This window comes from Vespa velutina, chromosome 23, assembly GCF_912470025.1.
Source record: "Vespa velutina chromosome 23, iVesVel2.1, whole genome shotgun sequence".
In the NCBI taxonomy this organism is placed as follows: Eukaryota; Metazoa; Arthropoda; class Insecta; order Hymenoptera; family Vespidae; genus Vespa; species Vespa velutina.
Window position 1 is genome coordinate 3,620,403 of NC_062210.1, and position 24,459 is coordinate 3,644,861.

General features: G+C 42.4%; 1 protein-coding gene across 4 annotated transcripts in view; it reads right to left on the bottom strand.

The window, feature by feature from the left end:
• LOC124956738 overlaps positions 1-24,459 on the bottom strand; it is a 59,975-nt gene that overhangs the window by 5,932 nt on the left and 29,584 nt on the right. Inside the window, exons 1-6 of one of the 4 annotated variants that reach the window (XM_047512924.1) lie at positions 10,968-11,122; positions 6,668-6,792; positions 5,820-6,027; positions 5,292-5,406; positions 558-795; positions 76-462 (exon numbers count right to left, since the gene is read on the bottom strand). In XM_047512924.1, the coding sequence (XP_047368880.1) occupies positions 76-462; positions 558-795; positions 5,292-5,406; positions 5,820-6,027; positions 6,668-6,792; positions 10,968-11,103 (1,209 nt within the window). In that variant the 5' untranslated portion in view covers positions 11,104-11,122. Of the gene's footprint in view, positions 1-75; positions 463-557; positions 796-5,291; positions 5,407-5,819; positions 6,028-6,667; positions 6,793-10,967; positions 11,123-24,459 lie in introns of those variants that run through there. The other 3 variants (XM_047512925.1, XM_047512926.1, XM_047512927.1) reach the window with 3 other exon arrangements.

A 24,459-nucleotide genomic window follows, 5' to 3' on the forward strand; every position in this document is an offset into this window, starting at 1 on the left:
GATTTTTCATCGTCGAATTTTAAAAGACGTTTTGTCTCGTTAAAACGACGAGAGAAAATGATTATGAATGCATACCAGATTAATGTGGGCCCTGTTCGAGTAATCGAAGTCCGCGATGATGTCGGTGAATTGCGCTAATATCTCGTTATGCCTTGCCATGTCGGTTGCGAGAATGCATCGTATGATACCTTCGCGCACCGTCCTGTAGGTCGAACAGTCCAAGGACGCCAAGATGTTACACTCGGCGGACTCTAGGACGCGAAAGGCCACCGAACAGTGATGATTCTCCAGGGGCGAGATATCGTTGTAACGCAGGGCCAACTCGGTACGCGCGTTTATCTGATAGATGTTGTTGTAGCCCGGATGATCGAGGTCGTGGCATATGCAGGAGACGATCAGGACGAAGACCTCGAGGTTGCCGATCCGTGACGGCAAATCCACCGCCCAAGCTATCGCGTACATCTGCGTTTTGCAAAATTATCTTATCTATACATTTATTCTCCGGTCGCGTATATATATATCATATGATTACTTGACGACGATTAAATCGTCCTTACCATCTGAGCGACGCAGAAACAATGCCGGAAGTTATGGAATGGCACCTCGTTGTAGTTTATGTAGACCTCGTATAGAAAGTTCCTCAGAACGTATAAGGGAATGTTGAACTTTTGAGGTAGGTCGAGCTCGACGAACATCGTTTGCAGCATCAGAAGGAGCTCCTCGTCTTCCCATTGTCGGGCATCGAAGGCCGGCGAGCGAAGCCATTCTCGAACATTCGATGACATGGCCACGTCGCTGAAACGATTCCCAAACATCAAATCTCCGATATTACTTAAGGCCGCATCTCGACGAAAGGAAGAGAACAGAATTATTTCAATGAAAATGCTAACAAGCTACGCGCTAATTGCCAATCCAATAATTTAGGTCGGCGCACGAAATCGCATCGGCATCGTGATAATGCACGCTTCGCGACGGTCGCTATTATTGGTACGCCACATCTGATTATTAGTCGGCTAACGGCGGCTTAATAGCATTTTGCGGTAACGCGCTAAGAAGCTTACTACGTCGCCATGGCGAATAACACAATTCATTCCATTCCATCGTGACAATATGCGTATGCGTTTCTATGGTTAACTGTATAAACAATATAAATAATTATACAAGCGAGTTCTCTCTGTACAACTCGTTAATGATATTAAAAGGTAAGTTTCGCCCCCTCCTCCCTCTCTCTCTCTCTCTCTCTCTCTCTCTCTCTCTCTCTCACGAGCTTGTTTTATCCGTCGCGAAAAGAGCTACGTTTTTCATTTATAATTAATACAACTACGAGTTCTCCTCGAACGAGGAAGAAAAATAAAAAGCATCCGGAATAATCGTTCTCCAATTATCTCACAATTATTATCCATTATCCTTCGTTAAGTAGCATGATTAATTAACGAGTCAAATTTAGGTAACGTATATTATCAAAAAGGTCATAAGTCACAGAATTTTCTCAAGAAATACGTTGTAATAAACCTGAGATTCGCGTTAAGTAAGCTTTGCCATCGACTATTTGCCGTCTTTTTAGTCAAACCACGCAGGATTTGTGTCCCGTAAAGCAACGCTTCGAAGCACCCCTTTTGCTTGATAATCATCGACGAGGAAACACTGGTGAATTACGACAAACGAGAGCCCTACCTAATGCACCGTATTGAATCGAGTGCGGGAGAGTAAACGGTTAAAAGGGAGCTCAAAATCCTCGGATTATTGATGACCCGGAACCGACAGCAGGATTTACACATCGAGTGCAGCTCGGTACATGCTACTCGCTCTTTTCAAGCCGCATCGCTCGTGTTTATGTTCGCTGCTCGATAATACCGTCCAACAATGTTGGGAAAAGAGTTTGCGCCTGCGCGCGCGCGCAACTCTTACAGTGCTAAAAGAGTAAAGGTTTTAAAAAAAAAAAAAATATTCCTTATAGCGAATTTAATTAATGTCTCCTTAATAATAATGTCCCTTGCTAAAGGTGGATATTCGACTCTTTAAAAAGCGTTAATTATTCTCAAGATTAGTTTACGCCTGATGCGACTCGACCCGAAGAATTCTTAATAGAATTTTTTCCTCTCAACGCGAAGTGATGTAATTTACATGAAATTATGAAATCATTCTTTTTCTTCTTTTTCCTCTTTTTTATTGAAATCCTCGGCGTTTGTTTGCACGGAAGTATGCTTCTCCAATGGGAAAATGAATTTTTTAAGCATCTAATGCGGAGAACGACGACATGAATTTTCCACGATTCAGTGAGAGTGGTCCACCCATTTCGGGATTCAATTTACGTCCCACGGTAGTAGGACAGTAATCTCGGATAAAGTACCAGACTCGTTGAGCTTAATCGCCTACGAAATGCTTTCTCTCGTGCTACCCCCGCGCATCCTCCTTTCCATATCGCTGACCTACGGGGACATTAGATTCCCCGTTGCTCTTATGTCAAATTCCAAGCTTCGAGTTAATAGCTAACACCATCGGGTGTGGGAGTAAGGGTACGACGTGGAATGGTGTCTTCTTTTTCGAGCCCTAAATAAATGTTTCTGGTGGCACCGAGCGGTAACTTTCGAAAAAGAAAGAAGCGAAGAGAATCTGAAAGCATATTCCATCTTTGATCTTCGATCTTTAATCTCCCCTTTATGAGTTCATTGATTTCGATATCGCGCGAACTAAACGTAAATCGATTTGCTCTACCAAGTTCGATCACGCTTTCTAACGCTTTCTACGAAACGCACGATAGCCCAGCCTCACGTTTAGTCAATTAATAAAGAAATTAACGCTGACCAAGATTTAATTAATTTATTGACACTTTGCAACTAATCGATTAAATTTCCACTCACCCTTTGACGAAAAATTATATTACAAGTTTCTCTATTATTAGTATTCGAAGTAAGCGTTCGGCTTACGCCAGTTTATAGCGTCACGTTATAAATACGATTACGTCGCGTATCTCGCTTTAATCGTCTCAAAGTTTAAACTCGCAAACGCAAGAACTGAAAGGTGTACCTACGTGTGCACCTTGGGACCGTAATAAAAGTAAAATCAATTAAGGAACACGCGAAAGGGTTGCCTCGGAGGCATCTATAAAGTTTTCGTTATTGGATCTATGGCAGAATGCCAGTTTTACGAAAGCTGCATAAATCGATATACACAACGGCGAAAGATGCGAAAGCGGTGTATACCGGTGCCGGCAAAGGGTATCTCGGAGTTACGTAGACGATTCTACGTACACGGCGCTACGTAGTACAACCACATTCCTCGACATTGCTCAGATATGCATATGCGCGAAAGCTCCTATTTTAAGATTCCCCAAGTTGTTCCGCGCTTCCTCGAATCACCATTTTCCATCAACGTGACTTCCATTTAGAAACGGACGCAATTCCCGGGGACCGATGTCGGCTTTCGAAAGATGATAACAATTGTTTCGGTGGGTCTTCCAAAGAAAAAACCAATCGCACTAACCTTTCCTACTAACCTTTATTACGTTGGGTTTCTCTCTCTCTCTCTCTCTCTCTCTCTCTCTCTCTCTCTCTTCTTTCCCTTTTCCTGTTTTCTTTTCACTGGTATTATAAAGTATCTATGATGTATAAAACTAAATTCCCTGCTAGAAAATGAAAAAACAACGAACTCGACTTTCCTTTTTCCTCTTTCCCTATCGAGACGAAAGTCTCGACTTAAAAACTCGTTAGATCGTGGAAGAAAAACGAAACTACCGTTCGACACAATTTTCTAGTATCAACGCTTACGACACTTCTTCGCGTCCGCAGGGTCTTTTTAGCCCAATGATTTTTGTTTTGTACTTAAAAAAAAAAAAAAAAAAAAAAAGAAACCTACGGAGTTAATAAAAATGACCGCACCACTTTCGATATTTCCTACAAAAGTTAGACGAAAATCAACAATAACGAAGCATCGAATTGAAAAGAGACGAGCGTTACAAAGGAACTTTTTAGATGGATTAAGTGTACCAAACATAAAAAGCTCGTGTAACGTCATACGACGAGCAGAAAATCAAGAAGATCGTTTCGTGTCGCCTGCAATAGGGAAAATATGTACGTCTCAAAGACGTACATATTTTTAAAACTTTATGACGCGTCCGCTTTGGTCCTTGAGGCGAACGCATAAATTCTGCAATATTAAAAAAAGATTGGCAGCTGGCCAAAATTTTTAACGGGCTACGCGACGAATCCAAGAGATCTCGATCCTTCGTAAATATCGATTCGATCTGAAAATTTTTCTATACTAAACGCGCTATCGAATAAGCAATTCCACGATGCACTACGATACAAGGAAATAAAATCGAAAAGAGAATTTCAAAATATTTTCCATCTCGTCCACTTGGACGTTTGTTCCAATTTCTGTATACGCGCCACTTCCATTCGATGGTTGAAAAGCTTTGAATGTGCAGGCGAGAGAGAGGAAGGAAGAGAGAGAGAGAGAGAGAGAGAGAGAGAGAGAGAGAGAGAGAGAGAGAGAGAGAGAGAGAGAGAGAGAGAGAGAGAGAGAGAGAGAGAGAATAATAAGCGCCAAGCATGGAACGAAAATTCTCTTCCATTCCGGTAGAAATTGAAACGATTGAAAGCTGCGAAATATCCGCGTCGAATCGAATTCTGTAATCGCAAATCGACGTCGATAGGTTACTTTGACGTTTCTCCGAAGCGTACAATTTTAACGGGATAATCTCGAAGAGTTCGAAGAAAAAATATGATCTACGCAAGCAGAGATATAGATATATTTATTACGCGTAAATGATACAAGACGTGTCGCTGGTAAAAATCGTAACGTTGGATAGGCTCTAAATCATACCAATTACATATAGTCAAGTACGATAGACAGCTCCTCGTTCGTATTACGATCGACGAAGATATAACCGGAAACAAGAACGTATTGTAGCTTAATAGATAGGATTATAACCGGTGCTTAATCGTCTTGGGCCACCGCGACCGATGATGACCCATTTCGAACACAAAATGCACCCTCCTCTCGAGTGGGTATTCCAATCAAACATTCGACCACCTATAATATACGGGAACGATTTTGTCGATGGGACCACGACGTATAACCAATGTTCATCCTAATGATATGCGATAACGAATCGACGATGTTTGTGAAAAATTGTAATCCTCCGAGTGGCGTATATCGACTCATCTTATTCTCTATCCATCTATTTACTTATGTCGAAGGGTAAATGAAGAGAATATTAAAGGCATTTAAAAATGTTTAGAAAGCGTAAAAAGACGATTAAAGAAATTAGATCAAGTTCATCGACTTACCAGATGTTGAGGAACTTTTCTCGCACTTTACGCTTTATGCCGTCGCTCTTCCGACGATATTGTAACCTTCTACATGCTTTCGAGGAAATGGGTTCTGGAAGTTGCTTGTAGAAACCTGAAAATGACGCGATTACAAAGCTGCGTTACTCCAACAATGATATCTCTTAACGATGATTCATGGATATTTCCAAATAGAACAAACGATATTGGTTAAGTCAACGAGGGAAAAGTTTGTTAAAGGACTGACACCGATTACTCCCCCATTATTTTTCAACCGAAGTAACTATCGTTCGACGGCACGAAAGAAATTCCGACCGGAGGATGGGCAAGAAAAAAAAAATCATCAAATTGTTAAGGATGGTTTTCGGCCAGCTCTCGAATAAATATAATTTACTTGACCATTCGAAACCATCGAGGGTATCGGTTGGAGACGAAATACGAGAAGAATATTTCAACTCTATCTACCGAAAAGCGCGAAGTGAGCCTACCAAGGACGGTATCCTCATAATATCTCGTCGGCTTACTCACCCAGCCAGCTGAGGTGCTCGGTAGTCTCGAGCTTGTTCTTGAAGCTGTCGACCTGCCTCTTAAGTTCCCGAAGTGCCAACGGTGGTGACGCGCAAATGGCCTCCTGGTGCTCGCGCAGTTCCCGCTCCAGGCTCGCCACGCGGCTCTCGAGTGCCCGCAGAACTTCTAACTCCATCATCCCCGAGGAGGCGGGGTGAGCACCGACGACCTTGAACAATATCGCCCTCTTACAACGACACCCTTTTATAACGACACTCGCAGCGACGCCTTCCATTCTTTCTTTCCATTATTTTTACACCTTTCACATATGTCTCCTCATTATTTCTCCTCTTCCGTTATTTCGGGAGAAAAACTCCTGATTCTCACGAAATTTCTTTCAAACGCTCCAATGAATAAACCGCTCGATTACAACCTCCCGAACCCGATCCTCCTTCTCGAATTATAATTATGCACTAGATTCTGGATTATGGATTAGATTCAATTTTATAAAAGGGATCGACGACTTATTGCGCTCGAGCACTATCGTCGTCCTCGCAGTATTCGATGCTTATTCGTGCACGATTCCGCGGGCCATTGAACGATTTGTAACGCAGTACAAAACCGATCCCCGTGCATTTCCCGACGTTGTTATCAAATCGGATTATACCGAACCGAATTATGCATGCACCAAATTATTCGACACAAGCTGGATTACTTCGAGCACGTTACTCGAGCACGTTAATACGCGAATATACATATCTACGAGCATGTAAACGATCTATATATTCGAGGGATATATTCAAGATATATTATTCTCTTCGATAAAATCCATTGTTATATGTCAAATGTTAAAATCGATATACTCTTACCTGAAGAACATAGGGCGTGTCAGGAGTATTTGCCGGCAAGTGACACGAAATGTTCAGGAGCTTATCTCCCTTGCGAAGCTTCACGATATCCAGAGGTCCAGCCTCCGCAGCGTTTCTAAAGAGTTCTGAAATATTCGCAAAAAGATTCGACGATTAATCTATCCGATCACTTTTATGGTATACGTCGGCGATACGTAAGACGAGAGAGAAAGAGAAAGGATTAACGATGCGAAAGAAAGAAAGATGATAGATCGTAATAAAACGACCATGTGCTTATATTTCGTTATAGATCCTTTACAACGTATACGATACGTTGTCTATACGGTACGTCTAAGGATACTTTTGTCGTATGTCGTAGGTCGTAGGATGAAAAATGAATTTTGCTTAAAGTCCCTACGATATGTGTACGTCGTTGGATTATCTCGGGAATCATTTATAAATTCCTTTCGCTTCTATTATTTTCTCTTGCGTCCGCGCGTCGGATCCTCGTCTATGAAAGATCGTAAAAAAAGAAATTTCGCTTACGTTATCTCGCATTATCGACTGGAAAACTAAAATTCGTAAGGAAAGAGGCCGCTGATATAACGGTAATAAAGGCGCCTATAAACTGAAAAAACTTTATCCCATTTACGTTCGGTAATAAGATGCGCTTTGATTTTACAAAGGCGATGACGAACAACGAGCGAAAGAAGCTGGTAAAAGTGTTACTTGCATGAACTTTCGTGAATAAACAACGGGGCTGACGGCGGCTTTCGATCGAAAGAAAAAGAAAAAAAAAAAAAAAAGAAAAAAAAAGACTTCGTTCAAGTAAAGCTCGGAGATTAGTGTAATAGAAATAAGAGAAAGAAAAGGAAACGGGTTAGATGCGCGATCCTACAAATCGAACTAGGAGTATTCGGTTACGTGCAAACGAATAGATGGTGAGCGCGAGCTTGCGCGTCTTCTTTGTATGTCGTAAGGTCGCTCGACCATAACTCCTCCAGAGTAAACTTCGCATCGAGCGCGTTCATCGTTTGTCAAGTAAACCGCTCTAATTGATTCGAAAACTAGGAGCGGCCTCTATAAGCATAAGAGAAAGCCATGTTATCTGATTCTTAAGTACAGTTCGTATTTTTAGTCGTGACGCTCGATCTTTGATCTTTTCGACCTTAGGATATTTCTTCGAAATCAAACGAATCGAAAAAAAAAGAAAAAAAAAAAAAAAAAAAAAGAAAAAGTAGCGGAGCTATAACGCGCAAATATAGACGCACCCACCTCTATCCCATCGTATCTCCTGCATCCCTTCTGTCTGCGAACACCGGCCTGCCAAGACGAAAGATTTTATTCCTACGCATTGACTCGCTAAGCGGTTCTTGTACTTTGGCCGTTTGTGCTTTTCGGCAAGGCGGTTTATCCGCCAACGTTACCGACGGTGATCGAAAGCGCGCAAACGATCGCCTCTCGGGACGATTTTTACGACCGACCGAATCTTACTCTCTCAATGTTCCTCCGGCGAAGAATAAACGCGTCCGCGACGGATAGTAGCGAGACCAAGAGAGAAAGAGAAAGAGAAAGAGAGAGAGAGAGAGAGAGAGAGAGAGAAAGAGAGAGAGAGAGAGAAAGAGAGAGAGAAAGGGAGATGCCGCAAGAGGAAGGAAGAGGAGAGTCCATCTTCTGCTACCCGTCCATTGGCTCTAATAGGATAATGAAACGTGAATCATGAACGTACGGCGGACGATTATATTTTTATTCTGACCCACGCTCAATTTATTCATTATTTTGTTGAGGCCAATATCATTGGGACGAGGTGCAGGAAGCCATTGTACTCGGAATGTATCGCCTCGCGAGTTTCTTGATCGTTGTCAATGAACTATGTACCTAACCATCCAACATCGGTTCAAAATGAAATCGATATATCGACAAACGTCGTATATTACGCGTAATGCGGTACGGTATTACACGCATAATAACTCGTTAGTCCCTTTTACGGTACCCGCTTAATGATAGCGGAGAAGCTTGCGACATTTTTACTCTCTGCCTATGAAGAATCTTGCTAAAAGATGCATTCGTTCGAGCGAAAAAAAAAAAAAAAAAAAAAAAAAAAAAAAAAGAAAAAGAAAAAAGATAGCTACAAAGAGAAGCTAATTTGGACGCTAATTTTTATTCACTCCTAATAAATTTCTCATCCTTTCTCGATCTTGATTGGACTAGTTGGATCGTTGGTAAAATGACTTTCAAAGGGCTACTGTTTTCAAAAATAAATGAATGGAATTTCACGTCACGGTCGTTGGCAATGGTCAACAGGAATTTCCGGAAATTCCTGAACGAGAGCGTTGATAATTTGTTAGCACTCGATTTCCGCTCGAAGCTCCCGTACTTTCGTTGCATTTCGTTGCTTTCCGGAACCACATGCGCGTAACAAATTTAGCAATCTTTGGAAAGTAGTCGGCCTCTCGCGTACATTTGAATTGCCTCTACGCAAATACGAGCTAGATGTTTAGAAACGAAACGAAAGTTTAACGATATCGTAAAGCCCAACGTTATAATAAATGTAATAATTAATATTCATTTTTCTCCATCTTTTGCCAATCAGTCTATTCTTCGCAAAGAGCTCTTCTATAACAAAAAGGAATTCATCATGATTATAAAACGTAATTATATTTCTTGCTCGGCCAACGTTAAGGACCACTATTCATAATTTGTATAAAAAGCGACGACGTAAAAATCCTCTCTTCTTTGTCGCTTTTCTTTCCTCATATCTTTTATACAGACGCGAGAATATTTTTCTTTTCGAAAAGGAAACATCGAAATATGAGAAAGAGAGAAAAAAAGGCATTTTTCTTTTTTTACGTTTCCTTTCGATGCAAGCTCGCGAAATGAAAATGAAAGCGAAATCATCGATATTCGATAGCGGCCCGATAAATTAACGAATTTCCAAGAACTTCTTAACGAAGAAAAGTCCGGGAAAGCTTGTTCGGTGCTCGTAGTCGTTCGATCGATATTTACCACCGCCTACTATTTACTTCCACCTAGTAGTATTACCATTTGTTGTACGAGCTAAACCTAGTATAAATACGCATATACACGCGAGCGCTTACGAAAGGTCCGACGTAACGAACGGTCCAGTGTACCGTTCGAATGAAAAATCGCGTCCCCTGCGAGAAGCACGCGCACGCGTGACTTTCCTCGATCGAACGATCCATCGAGGAACCATCTTTCGAAATTCTCAACTTTCTACGCTATACGAGTCACGCGCAAGATAGGTAATTATAAGTATAAAAATATATCTCATCTCGGTTATCCATTTCATATTTTTACGGGAATTTGCTTTCTCCGAGTAATTGAAACAAACTGTCGGCTCGAAACGACTTTTCCAACGAAAAACAGCTGGCGTTAAAACGAACAAGTTTCTCGTATGGTCGAAGGACTGTTCTCTTAAATAATACTATCGTTGGCCGGTACACCCACGGGAGACGAACAGCTATTCTTGCGAACGCATGATAGACGCGCCGCGGAAGAGAAGATCGATACACCAAGTTGAAACGTGAAATTTCGTTAAAAATTCTACCTATCGAGGCAGGCACCTGTTATCGGTACTCGTTATTTTGCTTAAATAATCACAATCGGCACGGATCAAAAGAGAGAAAGAGACCGACTTTCGATCGGCGATCGAAAAGAGCTCCTATAATTTACCATCGTACGCAACCAAGTAGCCTATTTAAGCAGCCGAGAGAATGCGAGTTAATTAACATAATAATGTTATATAAGGCGTCTTATCAATGACGCCTAAGTAGAGAAACGTTTAACCGTTCGTTGTTTCTTCCGCATCCAATAAGGTCTCTATCAAACGTGTCGAAGTACGATCGATTGTATGAAAATCAGTCGAATCAATCGAATAGTTGAATCGTAGGTGAGAAAGGTGACGAGGATAAAACGATTCGTCAAATATTCAAAGAACGGTACGTAACAAAGAGAGGAGAAGCACACGGTCGATAGGTCACGGCACGAGAGTGAAGTAAATACGAGTACGTGCAAACGTAACGTGTTTCCTGTTGTAGTAATCTAGACCGTCCTATTACGGCTTATACACGAGTACATGTAACGTAAAATCAAAGGGACGTGTTTCCCGATAGGGACAGAACTACTCTTCAAACTCATGAAATTGGTTCCGACAACGAGCAATCGAATTCTCGCCAATTTCAAGTTGATGACGGTGGTACTTGAAATATCGAATGAAATTTGATATTAAAATGGATAAAAGGAAAAGAGGTACGGAAAAAGAAAGTAAAAAAAGAAAAAATGGTCGAGTAGGAAGACCTACCCTTCAGCTCCATGTCCGTAACCTGGTCAGAGCGATAGGTTGCCGTCTCTCTGCGGTCGCCAACGATAAAGTGAATATTGGTGTACTCGTCGTCGTCTTCATTGTTGTCAGTGCCGTTCCTCGTTTCGAGGTCCATGGCCGAAGGACGAATCGAAGAAACGTCGTCGCCGTCGCCCTTTTCGTCCTCCTCACTCTCCTCCTCGTCGTCGTCGTCGTCCTCCTCGTCCTCCTCCTCGTCGTCGTCGTCGTCGTCGTCGTCGTCGTCGTCGTTGCCCTCGTCGTCGGTCCAGCACCGGCTCGTTCCACCTCCCTTTTTCTCCTCTTCCCCCTCCTCCTCCAGGTCTTTACTCTCGTTAACTTTTCCGGAATGTGAGACCTCCGGCAACGATGACAACAGTCGGAGGGCGGTAGATAGAAACGGGCGTGGAGTGCTAGAGGTAATAGCGTCAATGGCGATGGTGATGGTAGTAGTAGTGGTGGTGGTGGTGGTGGTGGTGGTGGTGGTGGTGGTGGTGGTGGTGGTGATGCTAACACCCTCGACGAGCTCATCGTCGCATCGCCGGCCCGGCGGCAGCACCCGGGCCACCACCGATCGCTCTCGTCGAGCTCTCTACTACGGTAACTTCGTACGATGGCACCGATAGGGACCAATATGGCAAGGAGAACGACCAGAACGTTGACGAGAACCGATGCCGATCGGTTTTTTCTTCCGTTGAAAGTACAAGGATGTTGGTGACGTTGGACGATGACGACGACGACGACGACGACGACGACGACGACGGCGACGACGACGACGACGACGGCGGCGACGACGACGACGACGACGACGACGACGGCGACGGCGACGACGACGATGATGGCCAACAACGTGGCATCGGTGACGACGACGGTCTCGCTTCTACTACCAACTCGCACCCGTCTCCTTCATGTTCCATTCTCTGCAACACGTACAATAAACCACGGGTTAACCTCGGCCTGCGTTTCGCGCCGATCTGACAACAGGTGTCTATTCCGTATGGCGCGAATTAAATCGAGGACCGATATCAACGGCAAATTTCTTCTTTCTCGTTAATATCCTTCAGCCATGTTCGCGCAACGTCAATGTAATCCCGACAAATTTACGATTTCTTACCGATTTCGCAGACGGAAATTAAAAGAGTCGGCGTGATCAAAGACGTATCGTTGAAACTATCTAATTAACCGTTCTCGTTTCAAAAACTTTGTCCGACCATATTTTCCGCGAGAGAAAAATGCAATAAATCTGTTTGAACGTGTAGGTATACACGTAAGTACATTCCGTCGATCGAAAGACAAAGTGTATCCTCGATGTTCGAAATTCACGCGTAATTAGCTCGACTAAAACTTTACCGCAACTAGCGTGCAGCCGCAAGCCACAACGCTCTCTACTAGGTGGTACGACGCAACCGCTCTAACGTTTTCATTTCCTACGATATATGGATGGTGTATATTATATAGCGTATAATATCAACTCAAGGCTATACGATATTACTCATATTTTCGTTCAAAGTTTGTTTTATTACCGAGAACAGCATCGCCTATATTAGAAGAGTCGCATATTCGCGTGGTACCATGCTCGATAACTTCCGGAGTCAGCAAAGATCTCTCGAAAGAGATCGAGGCGAGACATCGAGAAATAATCCGAGGAAGAAAATAATCTCCTGTTTACGACACTATCGGCGCTTCGATCGACGCTTCGTTCTATAACTTCGACAAAATCTCTTATTCGAGTCTTTTGGCTCGAGGCATGCGACGACAATCGATCCGATCGCTGCGTTTCTTATTCGGATTCTCTACGGGAGAGACGAGTCCGAATTCAACGTCTCGAATTTTGTCTTTTATGACGCACACACGCACGCACGCACACACGAGTATGCACGCTCAACGAGGCTATTTCAATTTTATCGAAGGCTTGGCTTCCTCCCTCCTCCCGCTACGATAGATAGGATATTAACCAAGATCGTACATCTTGGCGAGATACTCTCGGTATCAATCGAGAAGACGTTGTATTTAATTAGCCTTCGACCTTACCTCGCTTCGCGTATCGTCTGATAATGAACAATCAAGTAACTCGATTAACGCGATTCGCTGAACCAAAAGAGAGCCAGCCAGCCTCTTCACCCTTTGATATTTTTAACTTTGTTCTCACAAAAGGAACTCTTTCTTCTATCGTTACGTTCCTCTTTTCGAAATATTTCTCGAATATCTCCTTGCCTGCCCATCTCCTACCCCCTACCCCGATCCCTCACTCACCGTCTAATAATAATGTACGTACGTACATACGTATACGTATCGGTCGCACCTTAAAGATTCTATCTCGAAGGATCGAATCTTCGAAAGAATCACACAACTAGACGAGAAAAAACAGAGAGACGAAGCAATAACGTAGCCGAACGCTTGACGTGGTATATCCTTTGGCGCTTTGGCAGTCATTCATTACATCCGATAAGCAAGCGTCTCAAGGTTCATTTATTTAGATACGACAAACCATTGAACAACTCGATGTATACAAGTACGTATATTCTTGGAGTGAATCGCCGTCAAAGAAACCGATGGACTTTGTTAAGCACAAGAAAGGGGCTTGAGTTGGTAGCATCGATCGAAATATTTTGTATCGGCGACAAATGTTCTTTTATAATGAACTCATTGAGGGTGGGGTCTACCTCATTGAGATCGCCGCCATATACACTTATGTATATAGGAACGTACTCTTCTCCAGCTCGTATAATCTATATTGTAAAATCGATAAGTCAAGACAAGTTGGACAACAAATTTCAAACGTTGTTATTTATTTCTTCTTCGATCGAACCACCGTAATAAAAGTTCGTTTGAATCGCCGTCATTATTAAAGAGAAAGCACCGTTGCGGTAAAATTATACAGCGCGAACGGTAAAGCTGGATCGAAGCGTGAACATCGGATGGATGCTAAAGTTAGCCGAACGTCGATCACAGATCGTATGTAACCAAGTACGTAAGGACCGCGTAATCGAAAAAATCCATGCGAATCGAAACATTTTTTATCGCGTATGACTGATCATACGCTTTTACTTCCTGCTACGGCTCCTCCTCGGTGCCATCTACGTTTCCTCGATGCGACGACTTCCATCGGGATGAGTCAGGGAAAAAGGAAACGTGCTAACGAGCCCCGGTCAGCATTAATTGTGACATCCTCTCGACGGTGCCGTAGCACTTCCGTCGCACGATCGCCTTGAAGCGAAGGAAGCTGCCAAGACCTCAACGCCCACGCGCGCCGACAAGCTCGAAAGGGCTTTTTCCTTCGAGCCCTTTTTTACTCTTATTCTCTCTCTCTCTCTCTCTCTCTCTCTCTCTCTCTCTCGAGCACTCTCTAGTCTCTCGGTTCATAGGTCGCAGAGCGTTTAACGCTCGCAAAGACGAACGTAATTTCTCATCGCTCTTTCTCTCTTTCATTAAGTTTATTTTAATCGACCGTATTTCTCCATGTGCAATTAACCGTTCGGCGAGTAAAATCGTCGATAAAAATCAAATCTAAATCCAAAAACATGACTGGGAATATTCCTAGCCGATCGCGACGAGGTAGGATTCAATCTTCTCGTCACGTCGAAATCGTTGCAGGCAAAGAGAAAGCGTTCCGACAGAAACGCGTTAACGGGAACCCAACACCCTCCTGTCGATCGGTCGGAGACGCGTGCTAGCTGCGCGCACGTCTGCCTTCACGACGCCAAATACCCAGGTATCGCATAGGTTTTTGCATATCGAGGACGCGTCGTCGGCGCGTCCGCAACTTCCGTGGGAATTGCGTTACGTCGATAGCTCGTTTGAAACGTATTACGGTACGCGTCAGGGTAGACGCGAATACCAGGGGGCCTCTATTAAATTCCAAACGCGTAATCGAGCGTGCACGGCGTCTATCCGTGCCGACCGTTTCGCCTTTCGGCTATTAACCTAACGACGAGCTCATTGTCCCTCGAGCAGTTACGTTAGTAAGAAAACCGACTCCGATTCCCTTCTTCTAGGTTCGAAGAACCTAAGACCATCGGGGAGCGAGATAATTAAAGGAGAATCGCGTGGGAGATCTCCTGTCAAAGGGAGCGGAAGTTGGAATTGCTACGCGTTAAAAAGGAGAGTTTCGCTACTCCCCTTTCCTTTCCTCCGTTTACCTTCGACCGGAATAATAACGCGCCCGTGCGCGCCCGCGATAACGATATACCGGAATATATACTGTTTCGCTTAACGATCATCCTTCCTGCTCTATTAATTCTCGATGGATTCGAGGATAACGAGGTGCCTCTTGGCTTTGATTCTCGCTAAGAAAGCCTTACGATGCCTTACAACGAGAAGAGGTCCCCTACCATAACACCTCTATTATATTATATTTATGCATTAATCGCTTCTACTTCTTTATCGTTTGACAACGCCAACGCGTTACGAAGAAACATAATCTCGCGGCCTTTCGGATCGAACGTTTTTCCAACTTATTGATCTATCAAAGTTACGAGAGCAGCGTACTTTGAAAGGTGGATAGTCGAAAGCATTTCCGTGAAAAAAAAAACGTTCTTAAGACGGCTATAGCGTATTTGATAAATGTCTATATTACACTTATATTTAGATTAGAATTAAAGGCAAGACTGAGGAAAAGAGAGAGAGAGAGAGAGAGAGAGAGATGTTGGCGATCTAAAATAGTCTTTACTCTTCTTCCAATTTTATTTCTATCTTTTCCTTTTGCAAATGATTTATAAAGTCATCCGTACGAGTAACAATTACCAGCGAGTTCATGCTTCGATCCTTTCGAAGAAAGTTTTTATTCGCCTCCAAGTTTGAACGAGTTATAAAAATCGAACGCAACTCGTAACGTTGCGAAAATAAATTGCTTCATATTCGGACAGTCAAAAGCCTTCTCTTTTTCTTTCTTTTTTTTTTTTCCTTCTTTTTCGATCGTAGTAACTTTACGACGAATCGAACGACATCCAGTTCCATTCGTGTCAAAGACGACGACGACGACGGCGGCGACGGCAGCGGCGGCGGCAGCGGCGACGGCGAATAAATCTTGGATATTATCGCTCGTGCGTCACACTTCTTCCTACAATCTGAAAATATAACGTACGATGCGGCACGAGATAACGCACATATATTGCATACTGAATATATAGATCTACGATACGCTATCCCGCGATGAAATTTTCCTTTTCGCCTTTTACATAGATATAAATATATTGTTTCCTCGTCTTTTCAATTTGGCACGAAAGCGCACGAAGACGACTTCAAAGGACGAACTAATTTCATTAAAATCAAGTCTCAAGCTTGGCAACAATTTCAATGGCCCATATTTTATCCCCCGTCATTTCGTGTTTCCTCTTCGATCCAACAAAATATCGCTTACTATGGAATTACAAAGTTTTCTTTGTCCTTTGCAATACTCCGTGTACTCGCATACTTACATTATTCGCATTACATACCATCGAATAAGCACTTGGGTACGTGAAATAAGATGCGGCGATAATTCTACGATAGTTTATAACAATTGCCATGATCTTGAAATATCTATCTATTCAGAAACATTATGAGGCAACGTCCTTGTCCGCTTATCACTCTTTACTACATATAGGTATAGTATATCTCGGGTTGATGACATCATCTCAAGAAAGAAAAGGAGAGAGAGGAGAGAGGGGAAAGGACGGAAGAGGATTATAAAGCAAGCCATACGCGAAAAACTCCAACGTCCGACTCGTCGCTGGCCATATCTGCCGAGCTAGTAGTAGGAAAAAAATATTGTCCTTTTATCGACAAAGCCCGAAAAAGCTTTCGTACGATTGAATCAAATCGAAGGATAATAATTTCAATCGAGCATAGATTCGATAGACGAAGAAGAAAACAAATCCGATGAAATATGAAAGCAATCTTTCTTCCTTGTCCGCTTTACGTTTGCTCTCTTTACGAGAACGTCTCTCTATTTTAATCGGCTTTTTTAAGGCTCCTGTACTACGATTTAACTTTAAGGTAGCCTAATTGCTCGCGTAATTGCTTCCTCCTTGTAAACGACGAACAAGCTGGAAAAAATTATGCAAATGCGTATATCAAAATGCAATTTTGGCATCGACTAAGGTATTAGGCATTTATTATAGAGATTATCTTTTCGAAAGAAAGAGAAGGAAGAAGAGTTTAAAGTGCTTTCGAAGAAGTTGCGTACAATTCTCGTGAAATTTCCAGCGATTCACTGATTAAAATTGACTTTGCGATTAGTTTTCCCTCGATAATTGAATTCCCCGATAATTGTAAATACACCAAACTCCCATTAAGGGCCTTTTCCCATTTTATCATTGTTACGTGTAGTAAGCGGCGAGCTTTAAACCGAGCGAGAAAAGGTTCCACGAAATGGAAACTGCGTCGAAAAGTGAAAGCGAATCGAGGAACGGGATTGAGCTTTTCTCGACAAATTAAAACACGACCGTTCATGATGCGCATTTATCTATTAATCCCGCAATCGCTATGTCGCGCCAACTCGATCGAATGTAATAATACGGTAAAACGCAATCATGACGGTGCTAGACCTTCATCAAAGTGGATATACAAAACGAACGATTAACATTCATAGGGGATATCTTTAGAAATCAAACTCTGATATGCAGCGACGTCCTTTGACCACGCGCAGTAACGTAATTGACGTACGGATAAACGCAAGGAAAATTTTAATACCGCACGATGGAATGATAAACTATCGTTTGAATTTACTCGTGAGAACGAGCTTTTGGTGGATGATTTTAACGATGCGTCGCTTTCAACATTCTGTCCGTAAAATCATGCGTTTCCACTCGATCGCTCGCTCTCGCTAAAAGATTAATATTCAAAGCATCGAATGTGACGTTCGAGGGACTTCCACGTTTTAATTGTATTTCATTGTTGGCTGCATTCAATTCCATTTCCGATGAGATTTTCTTTTATTTTTCTTTTCCTTCTTTCTCATTTTCTTTTCTCGGCTATTTGATTTTGTCGCGTCCGTCCAATGTTTTTTACCTTGACTACGAATTATCCATATCCTCTGTCGTCGATTGTTTTAGAAAGATAATTAAAGTAATAATTGAAGCATCGATTTCGATCGGGATCGATCTTTGAAAATGCGCGTTATCTTCGATGGTAAAATATGCACTACGCGCGACATAACAGAGTCGTCTAACGTGGTAGCCCTTATCTCAAAACACGCATGGCGCTGTCGGTTTCGTTTATCGATGTCCTCGATCATACGACGATACAACTTTGTCAGATCGTAATGTTAAACGTGCGAACACGTACATTATATTATTCTTATATAAACGATTAGAAGAATGAAAAGTTGTCGGATATTCTTTACCTTCGTTTCTACCTTTTAAATTGATCACGACTCCGGGACACGTTCCGACCGAAAAGTTCCTTTTCATTCGATAAAATCCATCTCGGCTAATCCCACCCAACTCGCGATGCTACCCGGCACTCGATCAATTTTCTCTTACTCTTTGCTCGAGTTCTTTAAAAACGGATTACATCGCAACCCATCGATATCGTTTCGATAAAATAATTTCTAAGAAACTTCGTCGTAAATACTACTCGCTCGAGCACGAAATTCGATCTTTATAAATGACAGAGAATGGCAGGATGAAGGAAGGCAACAAACGTTTCTCTTTATCTCTCTCTCTCTCTCTCTCTCTCTCTCTCTCTCTCTTTCATCGAGCGGCTTTTCTACAAAATATTACACCTTCCAAATAGATTCGGATTTGAGCAACTATAATTAATTGGAGGTCTCGTACGGCGTGACCTAAACGAAATCCCTAGTCCGATGGCGTTTTTCTTCCAAAGACAAATTCTCGATTAGTTTCGAAGAAAAATTTAGTCGACGCGACCGGCCGACCAGCTTCCTTCGATATTAATGAACGTTTCCTACCATCGTTACACGCGAGTTTCATCATTGAAATGCTACTTAAAGCTTTGACTTTGCTTAACGATCGAGATGATTTCATTTTTGATTAAGACAAATCGTTATAACGAGACGTCGTATATTTCTACGGTTCAGAATCGTTGAGGTAAATCGACGAACGAACCTTTTACCTTTAGAATTTCCCACTAAATCAACTAAGGCATTTCCTACATGAACGGATACTTTGACGACGTATCTTAAAGCGATCCCGAAAGCATCGATACGTCCGATCTCTCTTTTTTTATTTTTATCCTTTTATCGCGCATACGTGCTCAATTTCGTTCTCTTCGATCGCGTAATAAAGATGATTCTCCGACGACTATTATACGATGCTTTTTGAATGCATCTGAACAAAGCGGAAATTTCCCGTTAAATTTTATGAAAATTTTTCCTTCGCACAGAATCAACCTCGTTCCATTTATTCGAGCGCTCGTACAAAGCGATTTAGTAAAATTTTCACAAAGAGATAGCCGATTAAGCTACGATCGAAATCGTGGACGCGAGCGTGATGGAGATCCCGTCTCTCTCTCGTCGGACGTTCATTTTAAAACAAATAAGTAACGATATAAAAAAGACAGTTTTTTAAAGGCAAAAGAAAAGAAAGAAAAAAAAACAGAGAAAAAATCGTAAAAAAGAAGAAACGATCGTTCAACAGGATATCGAAATACGCTGACACATTTTGCCATGACACAGGTGACGGCGGCGCACGGTCTCTACGACGATACGCAAAACTCCGTTGGAATAACAAGATTATACTAGTACCTCGAAACGCTTCCGAGAGTCAATTTCTCCTCCTTATTTGCACTGGGAATTCTTCCCTTCGCAATGACGTCCTTTGCTTTACATCTTGCGAGCTTCTACATATGCACTTGCTCCGCTCGCTCGCTATGTAACTACGCATCTTGGTCTCTCGCGCATCTCATTTTAATTACATTATTTCCTTTCCCCCTTCCCCCCTGCCTTTTCCCTCTCTCTCTCTTTCTCTCTCTCTTTCTCTCTCTCTTTCTCTCTCTCTCTCTCTCGCGCGCGCTCTCTTCTCTTCGCATTGAAAATCCTTGAAATTTATTTTCCTTCCGCCAACGTTCCCGGGAAAAGTCGTAAATAAAAGAAATAAACTTCTCCGTTCTTCAATTATTTTATATGAATTTTTCTCGAACTCGTAATAATACGTCTATACACAAACAAACGAAGAAGAAAAAGAAAAAATATGTAGCTACGCAATAATGAGCCTCGAGAGCGAGGTCAGAGTTGCGTATCGATTGCTCGTTATCGCTCATATTTTTAGACGGATACACCCACGACGAAATCTTTTACGAGCGTGCTGCTAAAAGAGAAAGGTAGAGAGCAGGAAAGAATTTAAGATCGTAAAAGTGGAAGAGCCAACAGCCTCGGGTCACGCTGTCGCTGATTAAACGTACAAGTTAGATGGGAGGTAGAGCAATAAACCGAGGAGAAAGGAGGAGCCAAAGCGGTAGTTTTCCATCTATAAAATTGTTAGAGCACTTTGGAAAATGAAGTCCCTCGAAGCTTTATCTTTTCCTTCGTCTCTCATTCCTTTTCGGAGTTTCGAGCGAAAGCTTCCAAAACATAACGCTCGAAACGTTTGTTGTCAAAGTGCGAAGAGAACGGGAAGAAGAACAAACTAGTATAATACTAGTATAATACTAGTGTTCTCTCTCTCTCTCTCTCTCTCTCTCTCTCTCGCTCTCTCGTTTACAAAAGACGAAAGAAAGCGTAAGAAAAACTATGACTGCCAAGGGATTCCAAGCTCGCCGGAAGAAAACAAACACTCGTTAACGAGACGCATCAAGGCAGATTGAAGAGATTTCCTGCCGCGGGTCAACTATCTTTCTCTCGTCTGTGCTATAGGCGCAACCTGACGGCGACGCCAACGACGACGACGACGACGCCGACCAAGACCAGAGATTAATTCATCGAATTAAACGTCGCATAATTGCGTTACAAGTCCGAGTCGTAGGGAGTTTTTGTGAGTGTCGTGGTTCATCTTTGTGAGGGATGATGCGCATTGATCAAACTTCTCTTTTTCTTTCTCGCACCGTCTCTCTCTTCGTGATCAGAGCCGAGTTCCATGGAAAGTCGATTAAATTCGAGTCGATTTTTACGATTCCTTTTGATTTCGATTTTCATACATATATCTGAATATCTTCCTCGGGGGAGACGGCAGGTGGGGAAGGGGGGTGGAAAAGAAGCATAATTGAATCGTATCGATGGTTGTCGTACTTAATGCACTCGCAAACGTCGACGCTCGTTAATCGTAAAATTAGCAAAACGATCATCTCGACTAGGTAATTAGCAAAGTTTCACCGAACCAAGATATGATCTCGCAGCGTTTAGAAAATTACTTATCCGTTGGATTAAGCCGAGCGAAGCGTCGCAAGAAATTAATGGAAGACGAGGATGATATCGTGTTTAATTAGCGTACGCTAACCTATTGTTCCACCGATCCGTGTCTAATTTGTTCTCGGTGTATTCACTTGACTAGAGATCGAAATAACTAAACGGTGTCAAGATCCTCTCCTGTCTCGGGGCCGAACGTGCGATCATCTTTATATTATTAATACAACTATTTCGTGCTAATTCATTAAGACGTCTCTACACTACTAATCTACGTGATGTCGACTCGACTTACCAATTAGTCGACTATTGGACATAGTATGAAATACGTACGTATGATTCAACGAAACGCAGATTTTACTCTTCACGCCAATTAATTTTATTTTACAACGGAGACAGAATCCTCAGAAGTGTTGCGTCTACGCGGAGTAGAGTACTAAAAGTTTGACTTTTAGGCAAGCGAGAGGGTGGATGGTTGTAGGCATAGGAGAGCTCGTTTCGTCGTTGTAAATAAACTCTCTCACTCTCTCTCTCTCTCTCTCTCCTCCTCCTCCTCCTCCTCCTCCTCCTCCTTCTTCTCCTTTTCTACTTCATCGAAGGCCATTAGATCGGACATAAAGCCGATAGAAAACGATGCCATAGCCGGGCGCGTACCCTACCGACAAAATGCATTATCGAGCGGTGCGAGTAGCTCCCAAGGCGGATTGTTCCCTCGCTTGTGGTAACAGTATTTACGGAACACTTAAATGGTATCCTGTCTCGGGGACCACTCCTCCTCCTTCTCCTCATCTTCATCCTCCTCTCTACTGGTCTGTACGCACGGCAGGCCGCTCTGAAAGCGATACTATGCACATACAATCGTAAAGTATGCACTATTATTACGTCCGCGATAGCGCGCGTATAGACATTGCTTTTTACGCGAGCGTGAAAACGATTTGGTCGAAGAAAGGAAAAAATGTCTGCTCGCCCAGGAAGAAGTTTCGACATTGAGAGAGAGAGAGAGAGAGAGGGAGAGAGAAACAGGATAACTTAAAACGCGCTACATCCTAGCGACATTCTCTTTACAAGCGCGTTTATCGCGCGCGCCTACGAACGAAACTTTCGAACTTTCTGAGATACCTTTGAACTCCAAAGTAAACGTATCTAGTTCTCGATAAAATACTACGCGAAACTTGTTAGAATTGAATTCATCGTGTAATATCGTTCGCCGTGTCCGCTGATATCGATTTATTAAATAATCCAACGTACACGTGTATTCTTGTGAGCGAAGTATCGGTCTTATCGATCGATAAATCTCTAATTCACAATTAGCACGAACGTAACAAGGTAACGTATAGTGGACGTTATCGCTTCACGGTTGCGTGAAATATCGCGACCGTTAGCTCGCGCCGATAGTTTCGATTAGATCGACGAAATCTAGTCTTTTCGAAACTCTAAAGGTGCTCGCGCGTCGCGGTGCTACGTTAGCGTGTTTAACTTTGACTAGGACCAACGTACGTAATATACTTATGCTTTGGACACTTTCACGCGATCACTACGTAAATACGTATATTTGTAGCATAGATATCGTACAGACGCGTGCGCGCGCACACACACACACACACACGAGGTCGTTTGTCCCGGCCACTTTCCTTTTTCTATATAATTCACGCGATACCTGTTCTTGAAAGAGGGAAAACGCATACAACAGGCCGTAAAAATACGTCGAGTCGCCTTGAGCGCTAATGTACGGGCTCGAAACAGAGCGATTTCTGAAAAGTGTAATGAAAGAAAAAATGGCGTTCTAAGTTGACGAGAAAAGAAACGGGATTCGTTTTCAAAAGTTGCGAACGATCTTAACACACCTTGATTACCTTTCCCATTGACAAACTTTCAATCCACTGATACGCCCTGGGAATTTTATTATTTTTGAGGAATGTGCGTACGTAGTATAGATTGCAGAGAAACAATGACCATAATACCTTTTGTTCGTGACGCTTTCTCGGAATGTAATCGCGCGATAATACGTACGCGCATTCGTGTAAATAAGCGTGGCGTCTTTCCTTACGATCAACACGACATAACATACGTACATATGTACTTACGTTTCTTCGGGCAGGAGGAAGGTGGAAGAAACTTGAAAAGACAAAAACGTATCAGCGACGACGTTAATTACACGAACATAATAATCATAATGATCTTTCTTTTCCCTTTATTTTATTTATTTTCTCATTTCGCGATGAAACCAGCGATGAAGTATCGACGCCCGAGATCCGAAATTCTTCGATGGATGACCAACGACAAATACAAAAACAGTTTCATATACCGCGCGCCGATGAAAATGCTCATCGGTTGCGTACGTGACTCTGGACTTTTCCCCCTCCCCCTCTCCCACCCTGTAAGAAAATAACAAAGGACAGTTCTTTTTATCTAATCGATCGCTTTCGATGAACCCCTCGATATATACTTACGCTCTTACGCTCAGATAATTTTACAATCGTATGGACAGTGCGGTGGCAGTGAATCAAGAGTAACGTTCGAGTGCCAATAATGTCAATGATGTCAAACGTAGATTGATTTTTTTTATTTAATCTATTAAAATATATAACAAAGAAAAGCTTAAATTATGACGCACGATGCGTACCATTCGATATTCCTATCTAAACTAGTCGGATTTGCGTTTTGTTCCTCGCAACGTTTCTCGTTGTTGTCACGACATTGCGTCGTGAGGAAAAAAGAAAACACGTGACCTCCTTTTTCATACAATGCCGAATAACAAAGCTATCGCCGATCGAAATGACTAATCCTCTTCCGAGAAAGACCCTCTCCTTTACTTCTCTTCAAGGTTACGTCGCACATTTGTCTCTATATATTTTTCTCTCAACAATTTCTATTTTTCCCTTATTCGAATGTAATATCGAAATAATGCACACAATGATGCACCTTGAACGAGGATCGAGAAGGAACTAGACAATTTGTGACTTCCTCATCACACGTATCCGACTTCTTTTATCCGGCACGTATATTCGATATTTCAGAACGACTTACATGCTTCTTCTCTCTCAAATTTCATTTCTCCGATTTTCTAAAATTACTAAATTCTTCAAAACTAATAAGAGGAGAGGGTCGCCTCGAGATGCAATCGTTGTTCTCTCTGGGGTCGAATTAAGAGGAAGAAAAAAGCTAATCGTAATAACAGTTTTTTCTTCGAAACTC